The following is a 19,021-nucleotide window of genomic DNA, read 5'->3' on the forward strand; positions in this document are numbered from 1 at the left end:
CAGGAAATAGTTTTTTGGGTTCAAAGATAAATATATCAGCCATGTATCGGAAATACAATTTCAAAACATTGTTCCTATCTGAATCAAAGGCAAAAGTCACTAGTAATATAACTCTATATATAGGGTATTTTAGGAAGATTTATCATTCTCTTTTTTTTTTATTTTTTTATTTTTATTTATTCATTTCAAAATATATTCAAGCATAATATCTTGATTACAGATAAAGACGATTTAGTATCTTGATAAATTCTTAAAGATACATCTAAAAGAAAGAAAGAAAAAACAAAATTTTTATAACAAGAAGATCATTACTCGTCTATAGTCCACTATATAGGGGAGAATATCACAATTTTCAGGTAAATATTCCAATTTTGAAGACAACTTCAAATTTTAACAAATGGAGGCTGATATAAGATTACTGAGCAATATACAATTTTTATGGAGTTGAAGTTATTATTGTTCCTGATAATGGAGGATGTAAGTCTCTCAACTTTGTCTCAAGAAAAGAGTTTAATTGATTAGCCTCAAAAAATACATATTTAATTGAATCAAGTTTTATCACGCACTTGCAGGGAAAGTTCAGCCAAAATAAGGCTCCAAGTTGTATTGCTTTTGGTCTCAGCTTCAGAAATTCCTGTCTTTTCTTCTGAGTGTTTCTAGAAACATCCGGGTAGATTCTTATCTTGCAATTTAGGAAATCAGGTCTCTTATTTAGAAAAAATTGTTTAAGAATCCAGTCTCTATCCGGTTGGAGTATGAAAATCACTTTAAGTGTTGCTGTTGTTAGACCCTCATTGTCTCCTTCAATAATCTGAGTCAAATTTAGATCCAATGATTGGGTTTTAACTTCCTCCCTTTGTAAAGAATCTTTCTTGCGAAATGGTTCTATGTAGAAAATCTTTGAGATGGGTGGATGTGATTTTTCTGGAATTTTTAAAGCGTCTGTTAAATATTGCTTGAAGGTTATCAATGGGGAAATAGCAATTTGTTTTGGAAAATTTATCAATCTGAGGGCATTTGAACGCTGGTAGTTCTCTAGTACTTCAATCCTATTTTGAAGATACATATTCTCTTTTATTAAATTTATTTGTATTTGTTGAGAATTTTTAATTGCAGAGGAATTAGTTTCAACTTCCTTGCCCACAGATTTTAACATCATGTCCATTTCAGAAATCTTTTCATTGTCTAACGTGAATTTCTGATTTAACTGAGTAAATTGTTGGGTAAATGAGGCTTCTAAACCTACAAGCGCTTCCCATATATTATCCAAAGTTATTTGTTGGGGCTTTTCAGGTAGAAACGACTTACTTGATAAATCAATTGTTGAAATTGTAGGCAAAGTTGATTGACCTCCTACTGCTCCAAGCTCTTCCACAGGAACAATCTCTCCTCTCTTCACCTCTGTGTTCTCCACAGAAGGAATCCTCGGCTTCTCAGGCGCCGACTCAGGGCCCGTGCCAGGAAACCCCGTCGCGACTTGCGCACCAAGGGGTCTCTGGTCCAAGTTCGACGTCGTAGCCGGCATAGGAGGAGGAAGCCTCGTCTCGGGGCTAAAAGATATCTCGTGTTCAAGCTGGGGGAACGGGAGACCTCTCCCTAATCCCTCCAGCAGCGAAACAGTCCCCGACGATGTGCCCGGTAGAAGGAAGTGCTCCATCGTTCCAGCTCTAGGTAAGGAGGGAGTAACGGGGCTTGCTCTCGCCCTACCTCTCCTTTTAGGCATATTTTTTAAAAGGTATCAAACTAGACTAGGCAAAAATGTTACAGGAGTAGAGCGGCAAACAGCGGAGCTATCTTCACGACGTCTTACTCAGCCGCCATCTTGGAGTTTCTCCAATATCTCCTATCATTCTCAAGTTATTTTTCCTTAATTGGTTCTCCAGAAGTTCCACTTTTTTTTACAAGAAACATGACTGTCCATTACCAGATTTACTGATTTTCGTAGAGAAACCAGGGCATGAACATCTTAACCTCTTGGGTGAACGCCTTTATGATGAAAATGAATAAAGAGAAAACGCAATGCCTAATCTTTTCATCTCAGCACTCCGTGCTCCTCCCAACTAATCTTAACACCTCCGACATCACAATCCCCATATCTGACAACCTGAAAATCCTTGGAGTGACTAGACAACCATCTCTCTCTCGAAAGTCATGCAAAATTCAGTACAAAGAAAATGTTCAACATGATGTGGATACTGAAACGTGTAAAACCATATCTCCCCCTGAAAACATTCCGGAACTTGGTGCAATCCACGGTACTTACCCATGCTGACTACTGTAATAGTATTTTCATAGGCTGCAAGACCCATATCCTGAAGAAACTTCAGACTGCCCAAAGTACAGCAGCAAGACTCATTTTTGGCAAATCACGATTTAAATGCGCAACACCTCTTCGTAAAAAACTTCACTGGCTCCCTATTTATGAACGAATCAACTTCAAGGTCTACACATTAATCCACAAGATTATCCACGGTGAATCTCCGGGTTATATGCTCAATCTGATTGACCTTCCCACCAGAAACATGTCTGATACTTCGCAAACTTACCTCAACCTACATTACCCCAATTGCAAAGGACTCAAGTACAAAACTTATTATGGATCCAACTTCTCCTTCTTAGGCAGCCAACTCTGAAATGCCCTCCCCAGACCCATCCGATCAATCAGCGACTATCTACCTACTACTACTATTTCCGGAAATCACTAAAAACCCATCTGTTCAAGCGAGCCTACCCAAATGACCCAATCTAATCCTATGAACCCATCTACCAAACACATATCCAGAAGACAACGACAATGACTCAGACTACATCTCCCACCATATTTCCCTATGCTTTTCCTGGGTCCCATCCCCCTCCCGCCTCCTCTACCCCTTCTTCAATGCTCGTCTACCCCTTGCTCGTACCTCTCGTACTCCCTTCACCATCTCTACCTACCTATCTCTTTTTATTACTCTGCTATAATTAACTAATATTTTCTCTATCAATACTCTGTAATCCATATTATTATGTAAGCTGCATTGAACCTGCTTTGAGTGGGAAAGCGCGGGGTACAAATGTAATAATAAATAAAATAGATCCTGCAGTGCCTGCTAGCCTCTATCTGTTGATGTAAACAAGACACCCCAGCACACAGAACAGGAGATCACCAGCACAGAAATTCAGCACAGTTTAAGCAATTATAGATTAGTTAATAGGATAGAGAGGCTTAGAAAGGACAGCAGTGAAAGAACAGCAGTTGAAAGAACAGCGTTTTTTTTCTCCTACGTTTGTTTTAGGTGAGATATAGAATTAAGAACAGTCACATAAGAAAAAGAAAAACTCCCTGTTGAGTCAGAAACTGTTTGCATGTAGCTGGGGCAGTGGCACAAATTCTTCTCAAACTGCCCCCCTCTATGCAAGGGGATCCAGGGGAGGAACAGAACTACTTTAAGCTATTTCTGTATCTTCTGAGCAGGATCTCCTCTGGTCTGGGACCCTTTTCTTCTTAAGAGAGCTTGGCCTCTGTAGCCCTTTTTGTGATTGGGGGAGTTTTTATGCCCATCTCAGGCAGATGGGTTCTAGAAAGTTTTCCAGAAGGAATCTGATGGTCCTGCGATGTGCCTTGTTATTTTTGGGATGCATGTCAGCCACTGGAGGCTTCTTTGGGGCAGGGGATTTCTGACCCCCCCCCCCCCCCCCCCCCGCCCCCCAAGCTCATTCTGGTGCTCTGTATGCCTATATGTTGCAGAAGTCTGGTAGGGGAGCTAACAGTTCCTTTTTAGTTCAGCCTTTGGAGTTTTCTGGCTTGTTCCCTGTCTTTGTCTCTTTTGATGGATCCTGCCCCGAAGACGGGATGTTTTCTCTCCAGCTCAGCAGTAGGGTCCATTTGTCCCCTGTCTTCCTCTATTCGGAGGGAGTCTTTTCAGGGCAGTCCCTTTCTGCACAAAGGCAGCAAGAATCACCTGAGCTGGAAAGCCATGTTTGCCTAAGTAGGTACTTTGATAGCAATAGGCATTACTGTCTGTGGTGAATTTAGATTTTCTTAGAGTTCCTGTGTTGGCTGTTCCTGGTGTGGGAAACAGTGAACAGCATCGGAGCAGGTTTTCTTGTATGTTGGGGCCTCTGAAAGGGCCTATTTAGTATTTTTATTTACAGACTTTTCTGTCCCCTCAGTTTTTCTCTGAGGGCAGTTGCTTGAACAGCTTGGAAGTTTCCCTTCTTCCTTTGTGAAACTCTTTTTATACTTGCAGTACAGGCTTTGCCTATGAGCACACCACCACCCTGAGTGTGCCTGATCTCTGATCTTGGAAGCTCAGCAGGGTTGGGCCTGGCTGGTTTCTACTTGAATGGGACAGTGCCTGGGAATACCAGGTGCAGTAGGTTTTCTTGTTTTTTTTCTTCACCTTTTGCTCCTTTACAAATGGGAGTTTCTAGGCCTAGTGCCTTTGGCTCCACTTTCTGTGGGAAATGTTACATATTGTTGTTTTCTGGGGCCAGTGCTCTGGTCTTCATGGTAACCATGGAACCTCAGTGCTGTCAAGGAGGCATTTGCTCCAGGTGCAGTAGCTTCAGCAAAATAGTTTTATTTTTCTGGAAGATGGTTGGCTTTCAGCCTGAAGGTCACAGGTTTAAGGCTGGTTTGAACATCATATTATGTGGCCCTTGCCTCCTTTTCTGTGGGGCATATTTTACTTCCCTCTCTCATATTGCTTGCCTTGACAAGCAGTTCTTTCTATAGCTGGGACAGTTTACATTAGGCTACAGTGCCAAAGGTTAGCTGTGGTGGTTTCCCACAGCATCTCTGCTCTTCTAGTTTTGCTCTGACACTGATCAGACTATTGCATTCCAGCTCCAGCTTACACTATATCTGTGGCACCTCTAGCTAGCTGTTTGTTGCAATGTCGCTAAGGCTTTTATTGTTCTTTATATTGGATAGCTAGCTATATTCAGAGCTACTTCAATTTAGCCTGCATTTCAATTTTCCCTGCACTTCTCCCTTAGGAAGCGTTTCTTTTCTTTCCTCTTTGGCCCCCTCATCTGCGGTTTCTCTGTTTGGCCGTTCTGAGCCCTCATGTTCCGTTCCAGGCTTTGCCTGTCGGCATGGCTATGGCTCCATTCACCTTTTCCTAGGTTTGGTAGTTTTGCGGCATTCTCCGCAAGGACAGCATCAGAGTGCACCTCACTCTAGACGAGGTCCAAGAGTTTTTTTCTTTCCAGGTCTTCTCGGAATCCTTGAGCTGGGTGGTCACACTTCAAATGAGCCACCTCGTCCCATTCCAGACAGCTCTGGTACGATTTTTTTCTTGACCGAGGACTGGAGTATCTAAGTTCAGACTTGGGTGCGCAGTCTGCTCAGGGTGCTGAGTCCTCGGGCCTGGTTATGCATTCATGTCTTGGGCTCTGTGGCGGACACTTTGGAGGTAGTGCTGTGGGCGGTGCTTATAGACAACATCTATAGCTCTTGCTTCTCGACAGGTGGTCTCCTGTGTTCCAGGAGTGTCAACAGTCTTCCACGGCTGTTCTCAGTACGCCTACGCTTGAACTGGTGGCTTCGCAATTCCTCCCTGTGGGAAGGGATGCCTTGGCGCCTCTGCAGTGGATGGTGGTGGTCACGGATGCGAGTCTCTCGGACTGGAGAGCCTTTTGCCGCCTCCTTCCGTTTCTGGGGTGGTGGATGGCACAGGGGATGGTGTAGCCGATCTCCCGCCTGGATCTGTTTTTGGTGCTATTCGTCTTCTAGCCTTTCAGGACACATTGCAGGCCAGGCAGTGCTTGTGCCATCTTCCCCGCCTTCCCCGCTTTTGGTGCTGTTTGTCTTCTAGCACTTCAGGACACGTTGCTGGATAGGCGGTGCTTCTGCCATTAGAGATGATGAGGCGGTGGCTGCTTCTTCAACAGAGTGGGACTCGGAGTCAGACTGTGTGTTGCCCCCGTGGAATGGGCAGAGGACCTCGTGTTCCGTTTCTGCGCTGCCCACTTTGTGGGCTTTTCCTACGGTGAGTTCTCTTTTCTGCCATTTCCTGGTCTCGGCAGAATGGTTATTCCGCACCAGTGCTTCTTCAACATGGCCTCAGGTAGAGAACTCCTTAGGTAGATCTGATGGTGTCCCGGCTGGACGCCAAGGTGCCTTCTTTTTTCTGTCATTGGAGAGAGGGTGATTCGGCAGGGCTGGTTGTTCTATTGCATCCTTGGCCAGAGGACGTTCTTCAATAGTGTTTCCTCCATGGCCTTTCTGCAACAGAGTTCTTTTCAGATTGCTCTCCATCTGAGTCGAGTCATTCTGGTAGCTCCTGATTAACCATGGTGCCCTTGGTATGCGGATATAGTGAGGCTGCTGGTGGTGCCTTCGTTTTGGATCTGCTTGACTCCGGGCTCTTCCTTCTGGGTCCGCTCCTGAGTGGCTGATCCCTCTCGCTTTGGTCTTACGACCTGGTGTTTTGAGAGGCCGACTCTGAGGAACAGAGCTCTTTGGATGCTATGGTTAGTGTTCTGTTGCAATCTTGTATGTGGCCCACTGCAACTGTGTATTCTCAGGTGTTGAGGATTTCTTTTGAGGCCCACGCTTGGTCTTCATTGTGGGCGTCTGTTTCTCAGCGATTTAGTTCTTTCTGCAGGATGGGTTGCAGAAGGGCCTGGCCTGTCCTTGCACTCGGAGGTGGTGCATTTCTTGCAGAGTGCTTTGCTCCTCCGCTGCTGCAACCTTCTTCTCCCTGAAACCTCGTTCGTATTCTCTGAGTCTTTCTTGGTGCTCCTTGTCTATCGAGCATTGCTTTGGACTCCTTTTGTTCCTTTGCAGAATGCTTTGTTTAAGAACTTACAAACAGTGTTCTTGGTCGCCAATTCTTTGGCACGTAGTGTGTCTGAATGGCGCAGCCATTCCAAGCTGTTTTTTCCTGCAATTTGCTGAGTCTGGCGTGACATTGCTTTCGGTTCCTTTCTTTTCCGGTTGAGGTTTGGCTTTTCTTTTTCAGCCTCTTTCTTCCCTCCCTTTCAGGAGGGGGATTTTCACGTGGAGTACACCGCGCTTTGTCTTCTGGATATTCAGAGGGCTCTCCAGTATTTGCAGATGTTGCATATTTTTCAGCGTTCAGATCTACTCTTTGTCTTTGTCGCTGGTTCTTGCTGTGGGACGGCAGCCTCTGATCTGATCTGATTTTTTTTTTTTCTTGTTGGATTGCAGATACTTTGTGGATTTTTTTTTTTGAAAGGTTGCGTCCTGTCTGTGGCATTCCAGGCTCGTTTCTTCAGTTTGCTATCTGCTTCTTGGGCGGAACGGGTGTGCTTCCACTATTCAGATGCTGCCTTTGCAGCAAGCGGTTCTGTCTCGGGGAGCGGCGACTTCCCACCCTACTTAGGGATTGCTTTGGTACATTCCACCAGTTCTTGGATTCATCTGCTGCATACGCTAAGGAAGGTAAAATTATGCCTTACCTGCTGATAATTTTCTTTCCTTTAGTAGCAGCAGATGAATCCAGGATCCCGCCCTTTGTCAGCTGTGCATGTTTTGCCTATCTGTTTCAAAAAAAAAAAAGAGAAGAGGAAAGAGAACAGAAACCACTGAAGAGGACTCCATTGCAGTCGTGGTTTCTCTTAAGTCAGACTGACAAGTTTCTGTTTTATATGGTTGCTGAGGAAGGCTTTCTGGTTTCTTGTCTGATTTTGCTTGGTGATGAGACATGTACTGAGGTGAAGGAGGAGCTGGCCGTCTGGTTCACTGCCTTCAGCTTTGTAATCTCTAATCTCCACCTGCTGGTAGATGGACACAACCCCACCAGTTCTTGGAGTCATCTGCTGCTACTAAAGGAAAGAAAATTATCAGCAGGTAAGGCATAATTTTACCTTTGCTAACATTTTTGCTGAAGGGGAAGAATATAAAAGGCGACTCATTTGAATAAAAGGGTCAGGAAAACCAAAGTGTCGAACACAAAACAGGTGTCTCCACTTCACCTGATCAAAGGCCTTTTCAGCATGTATGGCAACTGCTATGATAACAAGCAAAGTGCAGAAGATAGCAAAAAAATTCTGGTATTGTCCGACCCAAACCTGCCCTTTAAAAATCTAACTTGATCTGGATGAGTGAGAGGGGCTATCACTTGTTCCAGCCTGGTAACCAGTAATTTGGTAAAAATCTTATAGTCTAAATTTAACAAGGATATAGGCCTGTAATTCTGGTTTTGGTAGGACAATAGTGGCTTCTAAGAAGCAACCTAAATGGAAGTAATTATATGTGAGATCTTGAAAGTATAAGTTCAATTTAGGTACAAGTAATAAAGCAAAGGTCTTAAATTCTGCTGGCAAACTGGGCCATTTGCTTTTGGCAGGAGGCAGTGATTTGAGCGCCAAGAATATTTCTTCAGGTTTGATTTCTTGTGCCAAAGTGGATAGTAGAGTCAAGACGGGGAGGTTCACTGAGTGAAGAAATGCAGAGATTGTGTCTGAAGCAGTAGATTCTGAGGTATATAAATTGGAGTAGAAAGACTTGAAAGCATTCAGGATATCTGAGGACAAGGTCAGTAGAGATCCAGAAGAAGTCTTAATTCCAGCAATTCAGTAGAGATCCAGAAGAAGTCTTAATTTCAGCAATTTTGTTGCTTGATTCTTCTTCCTGATTTATTGGCTGATGCGTAGTAGGTAGAACTTTGCTTGAAATGGATGGTAATTGCCATTTGGCTTAAAATGTGATTTATATTTAAATATGAGTTTGCATAGTTGAGAGAAGGACTTTTATTTTTGGAATAGAGCAGTTTATAATTCATGAATTTCTTTATCCAATATTGAAGTTCCAAACCCAGTTTTTCTGAAAAGCACTGTAACTTAGTGACTCACCTCGTAACCATGCTTTATAGGATTCCCATATAATAGTGTGTCTGGTGAGGTATTATGCTGGAAGAAATCCTCTGATAAATAGAAGCATGGGGTTTGTTCCCAGGTATGGTGTTTCAGAGTATCATGAGACCAATTCAGAACACACGACTACTACTACTTATCATTTGTATAGCGCTACTAGACATACGCAACATTGTACACTTGAACATGAAGAGACAGGTGCAGCGAAGGGCAACTAAAATCATAGCAGGGATGGGACGACTTCCCTATGAAGAAAGGCTAGGGCTATTCAGCTTGGAGAAGAGACGGCTGAGGGGAGACATGATAGAGGTATATAAAATAATGAGTGGAGTGGAACAGGTGGATGTGAAGCGTCTGTTCACGCTTTCCAAAAATACTAGGACTAGGGGGCATGCGATGAAACTACAGTGTAGTAAATTTAAAACAAATCGGAGAAAAGTTTTCTTCACCCAACGTATAATTAAACTCTGGAATTCGTTGCCGGAGAAAGTGGTGAAGGCGGTTAGCTTAGCAGAGTTTAAAAAGGGGTTGGACGGTTTCCTAAAGGACAAGTCCATAAACCGCTACTAAATGGACTTGGGAAAAATCCAAAATTCCAGGAATAACATGTATAGAATGTTTGTACAGGTGCCCTTGGCCTGGATTGGCTGCTGTCGTGGACAGTATGCTGGGCTCGATGGACCCTTCGTCTTTTCCCAGTGTGGCATTACTTATGTACTTATATGTACTTATGTAGTCCCTGCTCAACAGAGCTTACAATCTAATTAGGACAGACAAACAGGACAAATAAGAGATAAGGGAATATTAAAAGTGAGGATGATAAAATAAGGGTTCTGTGAATGTGAATAAGGGTTAGGAGTTAAAAGCAGCGTCAAAAAGGTGGGCTTTTAGCTTAGATTTGAAGACAGCCAGGGATGGAGCTTGACGTACCGGCTCAGGAAGTCTATTCCAGACAACTGCATGATCTGACACTAATATCTTGGATCTTGGAAGGTTTGAGGAGGGGGATAGTGCCTTGGAGCTAACGAAATAGTCTAACCAGGAGTATGTGAAATGTGGAGAAGAATAAAAAGAGTGTTTTCTGTCCATTGGATGTAGAATCTGCCAAAGGTCAGACCAGCCATATTCCTGCATGAGGGAGGAAAAATAAAGCTAGAGCCCTCCCGAACCAAGGATCTTCAGTTTCTGCTGAAACTAAATCTGACTGACATTGGCCGCTTCGTTTGAGCAGAAACTGTAAACAAAACTCCCCCCCACACCTGACGAGTGGGCAGGCCTTGTGGTCTAGTGGTGATTTTCAGGACAGTAAAGAACCCCACTCATTCTTGCCCCTGAGAGGGCACACACACCAGTCATCTACTCCATCTCAACCAGTTGAAAGAAATGGATCTTTAATAAGAGTGTTAAATTTAGGAAGTGAACGTTCTGAGCAGATTATAGGGGGCAAGTCATTCCAGAGTTTTGGAGCAGTGGGGGGAAAAAAGCACCCCAAGTGGATTCATAATGTTCCTTTTTACTGAGGGAAGAACTAAATGGTGGGCATCCAGAGAAAAAGAGTGCGATTAGGTGTATAAGGGATAACAGAGGATAGATATAAAAAAGTTCCTACATGAAGCACTTTGTGAGTCAAGCAAAGTACTCTATACGAAATACGGAAACTGACAAAGGAATCCAGTGTAGTCTAATAAAGTCGAAAACCACAGTCTCATCTTTGAGTATTGTAGAGGAAACAAGCAGCTGAATTTTGGAGGGTCTGTAAATGGTGTAGATGTTTAGATAAACCATAGTAAACTGAGTTGCAGTAGTCCATACAGGAATTTTTTAAAAATGTGTGAAGTGATACATAAGGGAGGGTTGGGTGTACACAGCATTCAACGTATGTCAGTGGCGGGCTGCATGAGACACCTTACAGATTGGTTTAGGGGCACATCCTATTTTTCTTTTCCTGTTTCTGAAACTAAAATGGTGAGCAAGTATCACTTTAGTTACTGGCTGCATGCGCCAACTGGCAAAGCACCTACTGCCAAGGGATACGCCCCTATTTTTGCACCACTGAGACGTACATGGCGATGGCTGTGCAAAACTGGAGGGTTTGAGTGCCACTCTTCCCCCTTCCTACCGATTGGAGGTAATGCGGATTTTTCAGTGGGCACGGATACTGGGACCTTCCAGGCATGGAGAGAGGGGGGGACAATATTCCTGTTCCAAGTACTAACAAAAGAGGGCAAATGTAGGTCTTTCAAAGACTTGTGTGAGAACGTTGGACTTCCAGCACGGGCTACCCTCTCCTACTTACAATTGAGTCATTACATTGCCTCCCTCCCCCGAGTTTCGTTGACCTCGCAGAGACGGAGGCAAATCACAGATTTGCTGGATCTGGAGGCGCAGCTTTCGGTTCCTCTTAAATTTTACCATTTTAAACTTAAAGAGCTTTGCCCGGAGATACCATATGACCAGATCGCTGGGGCTTGGACTAGAGATTTGGGCTGTCTTATTACTGGCGCGATGGTACAGGCTAATCTGACAATTGGATATAGGACCTTTAAAGATGTGATACTACAGGAATCCCAATATAAATTCACTATGAGAATATATATCTCACCACATAGAGCGTTTAGAGCTGCCCTACGACCTTTGGATGACTGCCCTAAGTGTGCGGGATCTGGGGCGCACTTGGGACATATGTTCTGGTTGTGCCCTCCGGTCCGTGCCTTCTGGATACAACTTTGTACATTCGTCTCGACTATCTGGGGGTTGCAATGGTGCCCCTTGCCTACTCTTTTGTTTGATAAATACAAAGTGAGGGGGAACCGAAGAAGGGGCATGTTGCCATTCCTCCGCAGGGCGACTGCTATGGGAAAGAAAACGATCTTATTGAATTGGATCTCATCGGATCCACCTTCTGTGCCACGATGGCGATCCCTTATGATTTCCCTAGGTGCCCTGGAACGTAGGGAAGTAAATGACTTAGCATCCCCAAAGGGAGATCGACTATTACAATGTTGGTTACTGTTTTGGGATACCCTGACCCCCACGGCTCGCAGTAGAATCCTGAACGGGTAAGCTCGTGGGGAGGAGGGTGGGTGGGAGGTGGGATGGTGGGGGGTTAGAAGGGCATAGGATGAAAAATAAAATCATAGATGGCCAGTTTGAATATGTTGGATGTTCATCAGACTATTGGAATACACTTGTAATGCAATGCTTTTCTCACTTTACTGTTACTTGTATATTTTGGTCATCAATAAAAATGATATATAAAAAAAAAAAATGTGTGAAGTGTATGCAGAGAAGAAAAGTCCAGAAAATTGCAAATGGACCCGAGGTGTCTCGAGGCAAAAAAAAACAACAAACAAACCTGATCTGGTGGCCTGAAAAACCTGTTTTTCAAAAGTGAGCCTAGAATCAGATGTCACCCCCCAGATAACAAAAGGAGTCAGTAGTAAATAGGTAAATTGAACAGTAAAGGAGTAAATGAAGGACACTGAGTGAAGATATAATTGTAGAGAACTGATAGCAAGAGAAACTGGTGAGGTAGGGAGGATAAGAAGGGTGTCATCAGCATAGATAAAAACCTGGATGTTGTGGGATAAACCAAAGAAATAAGAGAAGGGGGGTGAGGGGGGATGGGAGGGGGTAGGGGGAGAAAAAGAGGGTTGTGGAAAATGTTTGCATATTTGTAAGTTGAAATGTTGAGGGAACCTGTGGTTCCGGAATGTTGTCAACCTGTTTGATTAATAAAAATTTATAAATGAAAAAAAACAAAAACCTGGATGTTAAAATCTTGACGTAAGGTAGCCAGGGGACTTACAAAAACAATGAATAGAAGTGGTGGGGATGATTATGGAGCCTTGAGGGGACCCCACATTTAAGAGACTGTTTGGATAAAGATGAAAATGCAGTATGAACTTCAACAGTACGACCAGAAAGATAAAGAAGAAAACCATTGTTGAACAGTGCCCGAGAGGCCAATATTCCTCAGTGGGCAAATAAAAGTGGATAATCCACCAGATCGAATTGTTTTTATTTGTTTATTTATTTTATTTTTATTGCATTTGTATCCCGCATTTTCCCACCTATTTGCAGGCTCAATGTGGCTTACAGAGTTTGGTTATGACATAGTCATTCCATGATGTCAGATACAATTAGTAATGATCAAAGATTAGGTAAGGGAAGAGAGAAGGAAGGTATTAGGCAGGATAGAGGTGGACTGTAGTGATTGTTTTGCTCACACCTTTTCCAGTAGTAGCTCCTGAAGCAATGGAGGTTTAAGTGACTTGCCCAAGATGGCAAGGAGCTGCAGTGGGATTTGAACCGGGTACCTCTGGATGTCAAGGCTGGTACTCTAACCACTAGGCTACTCTTCCACTGTGGAAAGATCTAAGGATACAGTTAGTAGAAGAATCCTTGCATCTAAATGAGTGACGTTTGCTGACAAGGGTTGTAACTGTTGTCTCCATGCTTTGAATGGTCTGGAAACTGGTTTGCCTTGGGTGTACGCTTTTGAAGTTGCTCAAAGACAACTTTCTCTAGTTTCTTAATACACAAATTTGAAACTAGCCTGTAGTTCTCAGGGAGAAGTGGATCTAAAGATTTCTTTGTTACGGAGATGATTACAGCCTCTTTCCAAGTGTAAGTGTAGATCCTGGAGGAAAAATCCTCAGTGATTATGCTATGAAATAGTCTAGTAAGTCAGTCATGCAATTTATTCACTCTTTAGTTCAGTGATGGTTGCTTAAGAAAGGAACAGATTTCAGACACAATCTCTCAATTCCGTTCGAAATAGTTAGCAATCGCCTCTTTATACACAAAATATTGGCTGGCTAATTAAGATGATAAATTGCTTTAAGAATAAGATTGACTAGAGAACAGAATGCAGATATCAAGATATCCAAAACTTAATGATACATGATTGACATAGCCTTAAAGAGAGAGAATTGGCATCACAAGGCATAAAGAAAGTACATGTCAGCAAGTTCTTAATATACAGCGAATGTTCAAAAATATAATCTAAAACAAAATATTTGGGTATTGCTAATTATGTGTAGAACTATAGAGCTTTTTTGAAATACTGTCAATTTAAAATGATGAATAACCTTGAGAGAGCAAATTCTAAAAAGGGACAGGAAATATCCTTATAATGAAATATTATAACAAGTGGGGATTCTCTGGGTTTCTCAGGAAAAACATCTGTGTCCTTGAAGCAACATGCTTATCTGCAATTACTAGTACTGTAGCGATGACGAGCTTTTTTTCCAAAGAATATTATTTTTTCAAATTTAAAGCATGTGGTTCCACAGATTACTGTTTTGTGGCCAGATGATCGAAAACCCCGCACTGTTCCAAACAGCGCTCTAAAAATAGCGCTGGAACAAGCGTGGGGCTTTACTGCCCCTATGATCAGAGATAATGGCATGTAAATTTATGTACGCTATTATCTCTTATCATAGGGTAAAGTGTGGGAGGATTGTGCCTGAGCATGCCCAGATCTGTCAAACCCAGGGGCTGGAGGTTTGTGGAACCACCAAACACCATGGTCCTGGTGGCCTAGTACCCCCACCCCGAGCCAGCGACACGGGGGCTTGAGATCTGGTAGTCTAGTGGCCCTCTTCTCCACCCCCTGCTCCCCCGTACCTTTGTTGGAGGAGGGAGATAGACTCCCTCCTCTTCCAGCAGCGCCGCCTCAAAAATGGCAGTGCCCAGCCCTGCCCAGTGCATCCTGGGATGTGCTGGGTGGGGTTTCACACCAGTCCGTTATATGACGCTGCCATTTTCCAAGTGGTGTTGCTGGAAGAGGAGGGAGTCTATCTCTCTTCTCCAACAAAGGTACGGGGGGTTGGGCAGGAGGGCCTCTAGACCACCAGGTCATGGGGTTTGATTCAGGGGGTTAGGGGGGGCTGGAGACCCACCAGATCTCCAGATTCCCCCCCCCCCCCCAAACTTGTGTCAGGGGAGGGGGTCAGGAGAACTGGAGATCCGCCAGACCTCTAGCCCCTGTGTTTCCGGGGGGGGGGGGGGGGGGGGCTGCTAGCATGCAAATGCTTGCTGGACAGGACTAACCATTCCTCCCCAACGGTCTGCGAACTCTTCCAGCTCCAAGCTGGCGTAGGGTTTGCTGCAGACAGCACGCCAGTGTTTGGAGCACTGGTCTTTGGGGAGGAATAGGTTTAGCATGCATTTGCATGCTACTTGTGCTAAGAGCCCTGTTTAGCATGCATTTGCATGCTAGTTGCGTTCATAGCCCACGAGCATATTTCACGTGCTTGGTAGTGCTCTGATCATGGGGCGGTAGCAAACGCAGGCGCTAGTGTGGTGCTAATATCTTCTATTGCCCTCGTTTGCTTCTGATCATCTGCCCATTACTTCCACACAGGAAGCTTTTGCAAGAGGAAGGCCTGTGGCAGTAAAACTTTCCATTAGAGGTCACCCATCTTAAACATGGATTTTATGCTGTTTTTTGGCATGAGCCAGTAGTAGGAGAAAGTGAAGAGGAAGAAAATGAAAAATGTAGAAGAATATTCTAAGAATTAATTTGGTACTCTATGTATACAACTATACCTGTACAACTTTCCGTTTCAGCAAAGAGTTGGATCCTAGAGAGCCAGACGACTATGATGCCAAAGTAGTAGTAAGTATACACTTTTCTTTTTTCTAAACCTAGGTAAACCTGACTAAATGAAATAATTGTGCAGCCTGCATTTTCATTGCCTGAATAAAATTCTTAACAGTTCGAATCTCCTGGACTGGACAGCATTTAAGTAAGTTATTAGTTTCAGGAACCAGTAGAATAAGGTTGCCCTATCTGGCTTGTCAGTGTACCTAGCTTATATTTATAACAAGAAGTTCAGATACAGTGTCTTGAAAGTCTTCGTACCCTTATGTTTTTCATATTCTGCTGTTTAAAAAATACAATACAAAATGTATTAAATCTAGATTTTGTTTCTCAAGACATTTTCAGTGAAGTGGTTTGTGGTTAGAGGAATGGGTTGAAAACCAGGGAAATGAGGCTTCCTTTGCATCCTTTGGTGGAGCCTATAAGTTAGCTGTGCAGGCCCTCCCAGAGTCAGTATTTCTCAGACTCCCAATAGGTGGTAGAGGTGTGAACCTGGTAGGCCTGGGGGTTCCTAGCCCTGGATTGGGAGGGAGCTGCTGGGGTCAGTAGTGTTTGTAAGTGGACCAGATTTGGTATGAGGTGAACTGGTAAGACATACACTTTGGTTCCAGAGAAATCCTCCCAAAATGGCCAAAATTATCCTTTCCTAAAATGCTTTTGATCTCATGCATTACACCATTGGTCTCTAATTGTTCTCATACCACACACTAGCATTATTGACGTCCTGTCTCAAGAATGCAAACTTCAGTGAACCCTGGAAAAGGGGATATTAACTGTATGTTATACTTAATTTCCTACTTTACATAACAAAATTCTGTGTTACCTATTACTATGTAAGCCGCATTGAGCCTGCTTTTTGTGGGAAAGTGCGGGATACAAATATAATAAATATACAAGAATTGATTTGATTTAATTCATTCTGGCTCCTAATTTCTTTGCTTTTCTCCTGAGGCTCCATCTTGGCTGTTCATTGGGTTGTGGCCCATGTGGATCACATTGTGCCTTGAGGCTGTCAAACCTCCTTTCTCTCCCTATACCTCCAGGTTCCTTTTTGTGTCTGGAGGTCGTTTTTGTGCCTCGGCCCCTGGTGATGTCTAGGGGCCTTTAGTGCTTGGGGGATGAGCCTCCTCTCACTGTTTAATGGACGACAAAAAAGAAAGCAAATCTTTGGTTTGGCAGTGCTTTGCAGTCTGTTTTGTGCTCACTTTGGCAGCACCCAGGCTTCACCTTGCTTGTGGGCGGTTTTCAGCAGTGTGTTCTTGGACCTCCTTCCTCCCACAGCGCCATGGATTATGGACTAATTGTGCAGCTCCTGACTTGGTTTCTAACGAGTTTTTCAGTTGAGCTATGGCTTTTTTTCTGAACCAGTATTTCTGTTCTTGTTGAGTTGAAGATGCCCTCTTGGTTTTCTTCTACTTACCCAGTTTATACTTGGATACAGTTGAATTTGAGGGCACCTTGTTTGGCTGTAGCTCCTGTTTAAAATAAAAATAATAATAAAGAAGTGGAGTAGAATGTAGGTAGTCATAAATGATACTTATAGGAAAACACCTCCCACTAGTCTCATTTATGCCCAGGTTCCAATTACAGAACTATGCTACGGCAAAATATTCTGAACTCTGTCTAGGAAAGAATAGAACCTGGAATAGCACCAAGCCAATGCTTCTGAAAGAGAGAAAGGAAATTAAAGCTGATATATATATATATATATATTTCTCCGAGGACAAGCAGGCTGCTTGTTCTCACTGATGGGGTGACGTCCAGTGAGCTGAGTTTTTTCTCTAAAATGGCTTCTAGGGCTTGAGTGACTTCGCCCACTATCTCGGCGGCCCATGCGGATCCAACCGCTGAAGTTCCCGGGCTCGCCGGTGCCGCCATCTTGTCTTCAACCAGTCGACTCTTAGCTTTCTCTTTTCTAGTTGATTTAGTCGCCATTAGCATCTAAGTCGATAATAAATAGGTCCTCTGTCGTTTCCAATGACTTCCTCTTGCTGATAACAATCAAAAAGGGGATTTTAGAGTGAGTTTCTTAACGCGATTCTTGAGGAGAAGGCAGGAGCAATTCGTCTAGTGTCTGCTCCTGTGCATAGTGTCACGTGACCCCCTTGTTTCAGTTTTTTATATTCCTTCTCTAACCTCAGTATGGTTCCCGCCTGTTTTTTCGCTTGCATGCACACATATGCAATGACACCCCCACGAAGGACTGCCTTGGATGCTTCCCACAGTAGAATAGGTGAATTGCATGAATCCTCATTATCGTTTAGGTATTGATCTCATAAATTAACCAAATGGGTCCTAAAGTGGGCATCACCATACAAGTGTGTAGGAAATCTCCATCTAGCTCCCAGTGCTCCGGGCAAAGCAAACTCTAGGTCAACCCAGACCATAGAATGGTCCGATATTGCCACAGGGCCAATATCTGCTCCCTTGACCTTGAAGAACCAAGATTGGGTTATCAGTACATAATCAATCCTTGACCAGGTTTTGTGTGCTTTAGATAAGTGGGTAAAATCTCTAACTGTAGGGTTCAAGGTTCTCCAGATATCTATAAGGTTAAGAGCCCTGCACATTTGGGAGAGGACCCGTTGCGATCCTTCAGTTACTGTTCCACTGTTCCTGGTACTTGATCTATCTTTCCCATGGTCCATCACCTGATTGAAATCCCCCCCCCCACACCCAAGGGGCGTCTGCATAACAATATCCCAACGCAGTCAGGGCTTGAAAAAACTGTGTGGCAGGGTCATTTGGGCCATACACGGAACAGAGGTAAAATGGCAAACCATAGAGAACAACATGGAGCAATAATATCCGTCCCTCTTTATCCTTTGTATCAATTTAGCCTTGCAATGGAGACCCCGTCTAATTAAAATCGCTACTCCCCTGCGGCCATTTCCAGCTGAAGAATAGTAGCATTCTCCAACCCATTGTCGGGTTAGTTTCTCGTGCTCCGCATGGTTGGGGTGGTGGACTTTGGTCCTGGGGAACTGAGGAACTGAATTTGATTCCCGGCACAGGCAGCTCCTTGTGACTCTGGGCAAGTCACTTAACCCTCCATTGCCTGGCGCATTGAGCCTGCCATGAGTGGGAAAGCGCGGGGTACAAATGTAACAAAAATAAAATAGATAAAAAATATCCACTTTATGTCGTTTTGTGTTAAAATTTTTGTGTGCTTTACTGGGGAAGAGATACCAGAAACATTCCATGAGATTATACGCTTTATGGTACTACTCGTCATGTACTGTCCCGCTCATACAATGTGTCGATGCCCTGTGACTTACCACCCAGGAGCCCAGCCCCTCCCAGTGGTTTTCTCTATTTTTATCCCCCATCTGCCCTCGCCTAATATTATACCGTATCTCCTGAAGCCCCCTTCTCCATACCCCCTCCCCCAAGTAAACTCCTCCCTCCCTCCCCCATGTCTCCCTCAGAATCCCTTACGTACCCTCCCCTATCCTTTCCCTCTATTATGCTATTTCCCATATAGGGTGGGAATCACTGTTAATGCTCAAGGCCCCCCAACCCTCACTTACAGTGTTTCACAATCAACGGAGCACATTTTCAAGCATACTTAAAACCCCCAGCTTT

The 19,021-nt window shown here is 43.8% G+C and overlaps 1 protein-coding gene across 3 annotated transcripts in view; it reads left to right on the top strand.

The window, feature by feature from the left end:
- TAF1D (TATA-box binding protein associated factor, RNA polymerase I subunit D) overlaps window positions 1-19,021 on the top strand; it is an 89,675-nt gene that overhangs the window by 49,304 nt on the left and 21,350 nt on the right. For all 3 annotated transcript variants that reach the window (XR_003939920.1, XR_003939921.1, XM_030186117.1), the window contains exon 5: window positions 15,403-15,451. Coding sequence is in view for 1 of the 3 variants with exons in the window: in XM_030186117.1 (XP_030041977.1) it covers window positions 15,403-15,451 (49 nt within the window). In the remaining 2 variants the exon portion in view is untranslated. The remainder of the gene's footprint in view (window positions 1-15,402; window positions 15,452-19,021) is intronic.

This window comes from Microcaecilia unicolor, chromosome 13 (assembly GCF_901765095.1).
Source record: "Microcaecilia unicolor chromosome 13, aMicUni1.1, whole genome shotgun sequence".
In the NCBI taxonomy this organism is placed as follows: domain Eukaryota; kingdom Metazoa; phylum Chordata; class Amphibia; order Gymnophiona; family Siphonopidae; genus Microcaecilia; species Microcaecilia unicolor.